The 8,641-nt window shown below is 43.9% G+C and overlaps 2 protein-coding genes across 2 annotated transcripts; one reads left to right on the forward strand and one right to left on the reverse strand.

The window, feature by feature from the left end:
- Positions 1 to 736: 736 nt before the first annotated feature.
- LOC111656544 (transcription factor HES-5-like) lies at positions 737 to 2,154 on the forward strand. The gene is made up of 2 exons (XM_023408286.2): positions 737 to 1,069; positions 1,185 to 2,154. Exons 1-2 carry the CDS (start codon positions 1,007 to 1,009, stop codon positions 1,596 to 1,598), a joined length of 477 nt encoding a protein of 158 aa, XP_023264054.1. The 5' UTR covers positions 737 to 1,006; the 3' UTR covers positions 1,599 to 2,154.
- A 3,938-nt stretch (positions 2,155 to 6,092) lies between these two features.
- LOC111656545 (transcription factor HES-5-like) lies at positions 6,093 to 8,112 on the reverse strand. The gene is made up of 2 exons (XM_023408287.2): positions 6,962 to 8,112; positions 6,093 to 6,847 (listed from the first exon to the last, which is right to left on the reverse strand). The coding sequence occupies exons 1-2, from the start codon at positions 7,022 to 7,024 to the stop codon at positions 6,434 to 6,436; spliced, it is 477 nt and encodes a 158-aa protein (XP_023264055.1). The 5' UTR covers positions 7,025 to 8,112; the 3' UTR covers positions 6,093 to 6,433.
- Between the last annotated feature and the right edge of the window lie 529 nt (positions 8,113 to 8,641).

Here is an 8,641-nt window from a genome sequence, read left to right on the forward strand (position 1 = left end):
CGATTTGGGGGCTCTATTGACCGGAGGATGTGTGTGAGCAGGATCCCAACCTCCTTTCCCACACTCTCTTTCCCATTTATTACATATTCTCCTAAAGGGGTGAGTGAAAGAGGAGGAGGAGGAGGATGGTAGTGGTGGTGGTGGTGGTAGTGGAGGGGGGGGGGTTCTTTGAGGAGGAGGTGTCACACAATAGAAGTGTGCCTTCCCAGAGGACACTGGGTAATTGTGTTTAATTGACAGTTTCTTTCTGAAGACATTTTCCCTCCAAATCTCTCAGAGTTTTCCCTCCTTCTCTGTCGTTTAGTTTGTGAAATGATGTGAAAGAAGTGAAGCAGAGAAAATTAAAAATAAAAACAGTGAATTATTTGGGAACAATTGTCTTTAAATTGACTTTAATGTGTATTTTTATAATATAATATAACTTTATCCTGTGAAGACAGATTTTATATTATAACTGACCTTATAACCTATAAGAATAGGAACATCTTCATATCAGTTCCAATTAGATTAATTATAACCTTTAATTGTTAGATACAAACAGTGTTTTCTGCTCTCTACTCAGCTGTGACCTTTCAGGTGAGCTCAGGTCCACAGAGCCTGTAAACTGACCTGGTGTCAGCTGTCTGTGGCTCCAGCATGTGTCTTATCTTTATGTGTTTAGTGGCCCTTATCAGACCTGCCGTCCCAGCCGCTGCACATCTGCAGCAGCCTGATCAGATGAGAGAGCGGGAAGGTTCCCAGGTAATAAAAGTGGAAGGATCTGCTTGTGTCGGGTCTGTACCTCCACAGCTCTGCAGCAGCCTCCCTCCGCTGAGGCCACCAGGCCAGTTAACCATGAGATAATTGATGCCTCTCTCCTATTGTTGTGCGGGCCTCGCCCACTGGCCTCAGAGTGTGGGAAAGCTAATCCTGCCTGGGACTCATGGCTTTGTAATGCTAATGTGGGCCTATAAATAGAGGAGAGGGCTCCCCAGTCACATCACAACTCACTCTGCTCTCCACCAGGATGGCTCCAACCAACACCAGAGACTCTCCCATCTCAGTGCTCTCTACCAAAGACAGACACAAAGTAAGTCCCGCTCCACAGCTGCTCACATCACACTTTCCATCTCTGCACTGTGTTTCTTCATGAGCTCAATCCGCTGAATGTCTTCCCTTACCGAGCTTCCTCTTCTCTTCAACAGCTGAGGAAACCAGTTGTGGAGAAGATGCGCAGAGATCGCATCAACAGCTGCATCGAGCAGCTCAAGGTCCTGCTGGAGAAGGAGTTCCACAAACAGGATCCCAACGCCAAGCTGGAGAAGGCCGACGTGCTGGAGATGACGGTGGTGTTCCTCAAGCAGCAGCTGCAGCCTCAGAGCCCCAGCGCTCACACGGCTCACAGCGATGGATACTCCCACTGCTGGAAGGAGACGCTGCACTTCCTGTCCCAAAACTCCCTGAAGGAGGCGACGCTCCCACACCTCCAGCACCTCCACGCTGCCCACAGAGCCGACAAGGACGCCTGCCCCACGCCGGCCCTCTCCTCCCACAGCCACATCCAGGCTGCAGGGAAGCAGCCGCCCGGCCCTCACAGAGCCGTGTGGAGACCCTGGTAGAAGCTGCTCTGGAACTCGGAGGGTGGATGTTCTCCATCAGGAGGACACTGACCTCCAGAAGATTTATCTGACGGATGTTTCGTTTTCATATGTCTAGAGAAAAAAAGTGACATTTGTGTTTCTTCAGATTGAAGAGTGTTTGCCTGTTGCTGAGGCAGACGGTTCAGGTTGTGCTCTGTTGATGCACTTTTACTGTAATTCCTCCTCCTGTTTGCAGCGAGGAGTGTGTGTGTGTGTGTGTGTGTGTGTGTGTGTGTGTGTAGAGACACTGTCAAAAGCTTTGCCTTAAACTTCATTATCATTCTGAGTCTGTTAATGGTGTTTTAGTATGTTTAATGCCTTTTGTAAAGGCTGTGTCGGAGCTCCAGATGCTCCACAGGAGGCATCACCGTGCTGTGAAATGATTCGTTGACACTGTGTGTTTGCAGACGACTTGTTAAAGTGATTGAACGTGGAAACAAAAACACTTTTCCTGTGGAAAAGTAAAAAAATCCTTTAGAAGTGATTATTTGTAGTCTCAAAAGAGAAATCTCAAAATAAAGATTTTTGCAAATGATATTTTTTTTTCTGTATTTTCTTGTCCAAATGTTATTTTCCTTCTGATTTTTCAATGACGGCATCTTTAACAGTCCCAGAGGTATAAATGATGAATGTAGACAAGGCAGTGACCTGCACTGAGCAGCTGTCACAGTTATCTCTATAAAACATGTGAATCTGCTGCCGAGTGTGATCAGAGAGATATTGATCGGGCGTCTCTCATTAATCAGATAACAGGAGCAGTTGTGTGTAAACCATCTGATCTCGTGGGTTTACGGCTTTCTCCACTTTCCCACACACATTAGCCAAGAGCGCGTGCGTGTGTGTGTGTGTGTGTGTGTGTGTTTGCTTTAGGAGGGGGGAGGGGCTGTACGTTTGTATCATTTATTCTCAGGGGTCAGTTATTTCAGGGGCTAAATTTTACTTTTATGATCCAAAAACCTTTATAATAATGTGTTTTGTAGAATATCATAAAGTTTGTTTTGCATAAAAAGTGCTGCATTAAAAATGTACTTTCAGTTAGAGAAACATCAGTTGATTTATTAAAAGTAGTGGTAGAAAAAACATGAATGGACTTTACTTTATCAAGTCAATTGAAGGAAAGACTAAATACATTTAAGTACAAATCTAAGGTTCTTCTTCTTCACTTAAATTTTTCCTTTTTCAATTTTTTATTACATCTCAGAGAGAAATATTTTATTTATTTTATGTTATATTATCTTATTTTATTTAATAGCTGTAGTTTCTAGTTACTTTTCAGTGTAATACTTTACATGATAAAATATTAAAATCCTCTGATGCACTGTTATAGAATATACTTTACAATAATACAATAGAAATCTGTCAGATCAGCTCCACCTGCTCGGGTCCATGCAGTTTCTAATAAGACAAACTTTATTCTAACTTATTTGTTTTTATGTCAGTCTGCATCAAATCATCTGTTGAAGTTTGACAGATGAATTAAAGACGCCAGGGTTTTGTTTTTACAGGCTGTAAAAAAAAAAAAAACACAATTTATTTAATGCAGGACTTCACCTTTACACTTTTAGTCAAGCGCTTCTTCCACTTCTGATGGAAAAATAACACTCAGGCACGCCAACACGTCATGACACAGCTTTAATATCTTACATGTGTCTTAAAACCTCTGATAACTGAAACCTGACAGAGAACTGACCCCAGCTCAGATTTATCAAGGAGGCAAGAGAGACTAATCCACCCCTATGAACCTGATATCTCAGGAGGGAATTTCATAACATCCGGCACAAACATTCAACTCGGACTCAAAGGTGAGCTGATTAGAATTTGGTGATCAAATATCAAAATCACTGTCACCTCACAAAGTATGTTTTTGGCCGTAACTCATATATTCAGACACTATTTATGACACGATTTAACACAAATGTCTAAAAGGATAAAATGATGAAGTAATGACATCTTATATCCAAAAGGTCAAAGGTCGACTTCACTGTGCCATTAAAATGTTCTGCAAAAACACTGAGCTCTCAGCCTAATGTGTGTGTGTGTGTGTGTGTGTGTGTGTGTGTGTGTGTGTGTGTGTGTGTGTGTGTGTATGTGTGTGTGTATGTGTGTGTGTTTGCTCAGAGTGCGGTGTGTGTAAACCCATCTGCTCTCACCTGGGAACGCAGACCTGCCCTGCAGCCTGACTTACACCTGCTTACATCACATGCAGGGCAGAGAGTTCCCACGCTTCCACACAGACTGTCAAACCCACACACATCACACACACACACACATCAGCACCGAGAGCTCTGTCTCACTATGTACTACACCCATATACCACTGTGTACTACTACTACTAATACTAATAACAATAATAATAATTATAATAAACTTTATTCGTATAGTATCTTTCATATGCAAAATGCAGCTCAAAGTGCTTTACAACAAAGAAATGACTATTAATAACTAATAATATAGAAATTAATAAATGTATAAATAAATAATTAAAACAATTCATCTTCAAGAATCTATTGCTAATCCATTTATTTTTTGCTGGTGGTCATGGAGGTTATCGCTGCAGCGTCATTTGGTTCAGCCGAGATGTACAGTTGTTTGTCATCAGTTGTAACTATGGAAACATACATTGTGCTCTCTGATGATGTCGTTTGAGCAAACTCACCGCAGACGTAATGTTTCTCAGACACATGATGACTGATCAGGATATCATGATCAATCATATCAAACGCTGCACTGAGGTCTAACAGTAAAGAGCTCATCAGAGTTCAGTCTGAGGGCTGTGGTTTGTCCTAAAGCCTAACTGAAATTCCTCCAGGATATTGTTAGCAGTATACAGTGCTATACTATTGACTGATTGATTGATTGAATGATTTCTTATCTCCTGAATATTTCACCCTAAACACCATGCAAATACAATGCAAATACGCTGCAGAGCCAACTTTTCCCTCCAGATCTGGAGGCAGATTTGTGAGAAGAGAAGGGAGGGGGGAGGCAGCATGGTCAGGTTTCTCACCATCACGGTAGAGCAGGGTGGTGGGGGTGGGGTGGGGGATAATTTAACACGGCACACTTCCTTTGTCCTGGGGATGAAGGGGGAGGAAGGCTGAGGAGTGTGGGAAAGCTGTGGAGAGGCAGACTCCACACAGGGGGGGACACCCTTCAGACCTGTTGCCCTGCAGGCGTGCAGACCTGCAGTCATGTGGACCTGCAGACCTCCAGACCTGCAGACCTGCGGGCTTGTGGTCCTGCAGACCGGCAGACCTGCCGACCTGCGGGCCTGTGGTCCTGTGGTCCTGCAGACCAGCAGACCTGCAGCGACTCAGCTCACCAACTGTTTGATGAAACCAGAGCTGACAGAGCCCACCACTCAAGAGCAGCCCGCGGCTTAGCACACAAAGCCCCACAGCAGGCACGCTCAGACACACACACTCAAACACACACGCTCAGACACACACACTCAGAGCTGGACCGTGGACAGACGCCGTCCTGCACGTGTGACAGCACAAAATCCGATTTACAGAGACACTGAACACATGAACACACATGTTGTGGTCTTTGTTTTCAAAAACCCTGTGAATCTACAATTACATGTTGTTTATTCGGATCCAAATCAGCTGTTACCAGGCAACACAAACCAATGGTCTCATGTGATTATGTCAATCAAACATAAATGAAAAGAAATTTACGTACATGACCATAGCTACATGTGCACACAGAGACTCAGTCTCTGCAGGTTTTAGATGTGCTAATGCTAAGCTAACAGAACATATTTGCAATAATATCTGAATCATGCCTTATTGATGTCACAATAAACCAAACAAACTCACCTTTAGCTTATTTTCAAACAGCTCTAACAGGGAGCCGTCTTACAACTTCAAAAGTCAAGAGGCATTGAACAAGTGCACCCCAGCCGGGTCCGTCACTGTTTTGTGTCCCCTGGAAACACTTCTGTTGTGTTGTCAGTATTTGTAGCACAAGTTGTCAAATTGATGACAATGTTTTCTTGAATTGTGCATTGAGCTCTCAGGGCCACCGTAGTTATTACCTCTTTTACTTAAGTGACAGATGCTGCATTTCTTCACATTAGTAAAAGTCAGTTGGTACATGAGGTACCGTGGATCATCTGACACCATCAGAGGAAAACAGCAGGAAAGATTTGGCTTTTCCATGAAAATACACTGACTGGAGGAATCCTACAGAGGTTACAGATGTTTGTCATCAACTTCAGCCATGATGGGGTTTTATGGAAGAGGTCGGGTTAAAGAAGCACATGAGGAAGTGAAATTCATTAGATAATATGCATCAATTTAGAAATTTAAAAACTTTATATAAATATTCTTATCTTATGTCTTACAATTATGTCCGTCATCAAATGTGTAAATATTAGAAATGATAAAGAGAATCCTGTATAGCTCATGTATATGGTGAACATCTGGAATTAAAATGCAAAAAAGGAAAATAAGTCAAAGATTTAAAGAGCATAAAGTGAATTTATTCAAATGTCAGGTTGGTACAAACTGTTTAAATATTTCATATATCTCAGAATAAATCATAGTTTTCCTTTATAAAAGGTCACAGTCAGACTCACTTGACAGGAGAGGTCCCCTCCAGCACATGATGCTTTACAGTCATTAAAGAGTCGACTCCACAGGAGTCACATTACAAACAAGGCACAGTCAGAGTTTTACATTGTAAAAACACAGAAGCTCCACAAGAGAAACTACAGCAACAAAGCTTTAAATACTGCTTCCAGTCCAATATGGAGTGTACTGGTCTCCTCCTGATGGAGAACATCCACCCTCCGAGCTCCAGAGCAGCTTCTACCAGGGTCTCCACACGGCTCTGTGAGGGCCGGGCGGCTGTTTCCCTGCAGCCTGGATGTGGCTGTGGGAGGAGAGGGCCGGCGTGGGGCAGGCGTCCTGGCCGGCTCTGTGGGCAGCGTGGAGGTGCTGGAGGTGTGGGAGCGTCGCCTCCTTCAGGGAGTTTTGGGACAGGAAGTGCAGCGTCTCCTTCCAGCAGTGGGAGTATCCGTCGCTGTGAGCCGTGTGAGCGCTGGGGCTCTGAGGCCGCAGCTGCTGCTTGAGGAACACCACCGTCATCTCCAGCACGTCGGCCTTCTCCAGCTTGGCGTTGGGATCCTGTTTGTGGAACTCCTTCTCCAGCAGGACCTTGAGCTGCTCGATGCAGCTGTTGATGCGATCTCTGCGCATCTTCTCCACAACTGGTTTCCTCAGCTGTTGAAGAGAAGAGGAAGCTCGGTCAGGAAGACATTCAGCGGATTGAGCTCATGAAGAAACACAGTGCAGAGATGGAAAGTGTGATGTGAGCAGCTGTGGAGCAGGACTTACTTTGTGTCTGTCTTTGGTAGAGAGCACTGAGATGGGAGAGTCTCTGGTGTTGGTTGGAGCCATCCTGGTGGAGAGCAGAGTGAGTTGTGATGTGACTGGGGAGCCCTCTCCTCTATTTATAGGCCCACATTAGCATTACAAAGCCATGAGTCCCAGGCAGGATTAGCTTTCCCACACTCTGAGGCCAGTGGGCGAGGCCCGCACAACAATAGGAGAGAGGCATCAATTATCTCATGGTTAACTGGCCTGGTGGCCTCAGCGGAGGGAGGCTGCTGCAGAGCTGTGGAGGTACAGACCCGACACAAGCAGATCCTTCCACTTTTATTACCTGGGAACCTTCCCGCTCTCTCATCTGATCAGGCGGCTGCAGATGTGCAGCGGCTGGGACGGCAGGTCTGATAAGGGCCACTAAACACATAAAGATAAGACACATGCTGGAGCCACAGACAGCTGACACCAGGTCAGTTTACAGGCTCTGTGGACCTGAGCTCACCTGAAAGGTCACAGCTGAGTAGAGAGCAGAAAACACTGTTTGTATGTAACAATTAAAGGTTTCTGACACAGAGAGGACACGTGTTTGAGTCCTGCATGATGTGACTGCAATAATAAAAATATGACTTGATTAATTCTCTTATAAAAGTTGCATGAAGCTGTGCTGGTATCAGTTACAGTAAATGATAATAATAATTTAACTGCAATAAAATGATGAGTGTAAGGAAATAAAGTTGAAATATGACAGCAGTAAAAGAAGCTGTACTATATATAACATGTAGTAGTTATTTCTGTTATTCTGTAATTCCAACCTGTTGTTATAGTCGATGCCTTGTACATAATAATACTCTCTATTTATTTTGCAGCTGCGTGTCAAGACAATGGTTCCTATTTAATCACTGGAGACAAATTATTTGTTATAATTATATGATTTATGTTTATTTATTTCTTTTCTGCTGGAATATTAAACATATTTACAGTTCTGTACTGTGTCACAGATTTATTATCTACATGTTTAATGTTTGTTTTTCACTTGTAAAATTCTGATAAAATGTTCATGACGATAATGTGTTTCTCCTGATCAGTTCAGTTCTGCCTTTAGAAGTTAATTATTCTGTGTGTCTCTCTTGAGGGAGGAGGCACACTTCCACTTCAACCATAAACTCTGTCTGTCTGTCTGCCGACCCCCAGCCCACACAACGCCCCACACCTCCACCACCACGTAGTTCAAACTGTTCCCACCACCCACAGCCCCACTCATCTCTCCGTTAGTGTGTTTGAACCAACATCTGAGCACCGACTGTGGCCTCATCAGGACCGGGATGATGAAATAAAGTAAAAGATAAATGATGAAATAAAGGTGGGAAAAGTGACAGAGCAGCAGTGATCTGGCTCCAGGTGTGTGTTTGTGTGTGTGTGTTTGTGTGTGTGTGTGTGTGTGTGTGTGTGTGTGTGTGCATGTGTGTGTGTGTGTGTGTGTGTGTGTGTGTGTGTGATCAGGATCAGAGAGTCTGGCTCTCAGTGAAACTACTCTGAATAAATCAAGGTTGAAATAACAATAACACTAGAAGAGGATCAGAGCTTATATAGACTCACAGTGTGATCCAGCTCACATCAACGTGCTTCTGGGAGACAAACAAAACACAAGTATTATAACTTCCTCCTGAGGGTGTTGACCCCCCCCCCCCC

The sequence above is a fragment of the Seriola lalandi genome, unplaced genomic scaffold (assembly GCF_002814215.2).
Source record: "Seriola lalandi dorsalis isolate HSWRI2012SDOR001 ecotype SW California unplaced genomic scaffold, Sedor1 jcf7180002054358, whole genome shotgun sequence".
NCBI lineage: Eukaryota > Metazoa > Chordata > Actinopteri > Carangiformes > Carangidae > Seriola > Seriola lalandi.

Coding starts and splice junctions, on each gene's coding strand:
- LOC111656545 (XM_023408287.2), bottom strand. CDS start 7,024: ATGGCTCCAACCAACACCAGAGACTCTCCCATCTCAGTGCTCTCTACC. Junction 6,848..6,961: donor CTACCAAAGACAGACACAAA/GTAAGTCCTGCT, acceptor TCTCTTCAACAG/CTGAGGAAACCAGTTGTGGA.
- LOC111656544 (XM_023408286.2), top strand. CDS start 1,007: ATGGCTCCAACCAACACCAGAGACTCTCCCATCTCAGTGCTCTCTACC. Junction 1,070..1,184: donor CTACCAAAGACAGACACAAA/GTAAGTCCCGCT, acceptor TCTCTTCAACAG/CTGAGGAAACCAGTTGTGGA.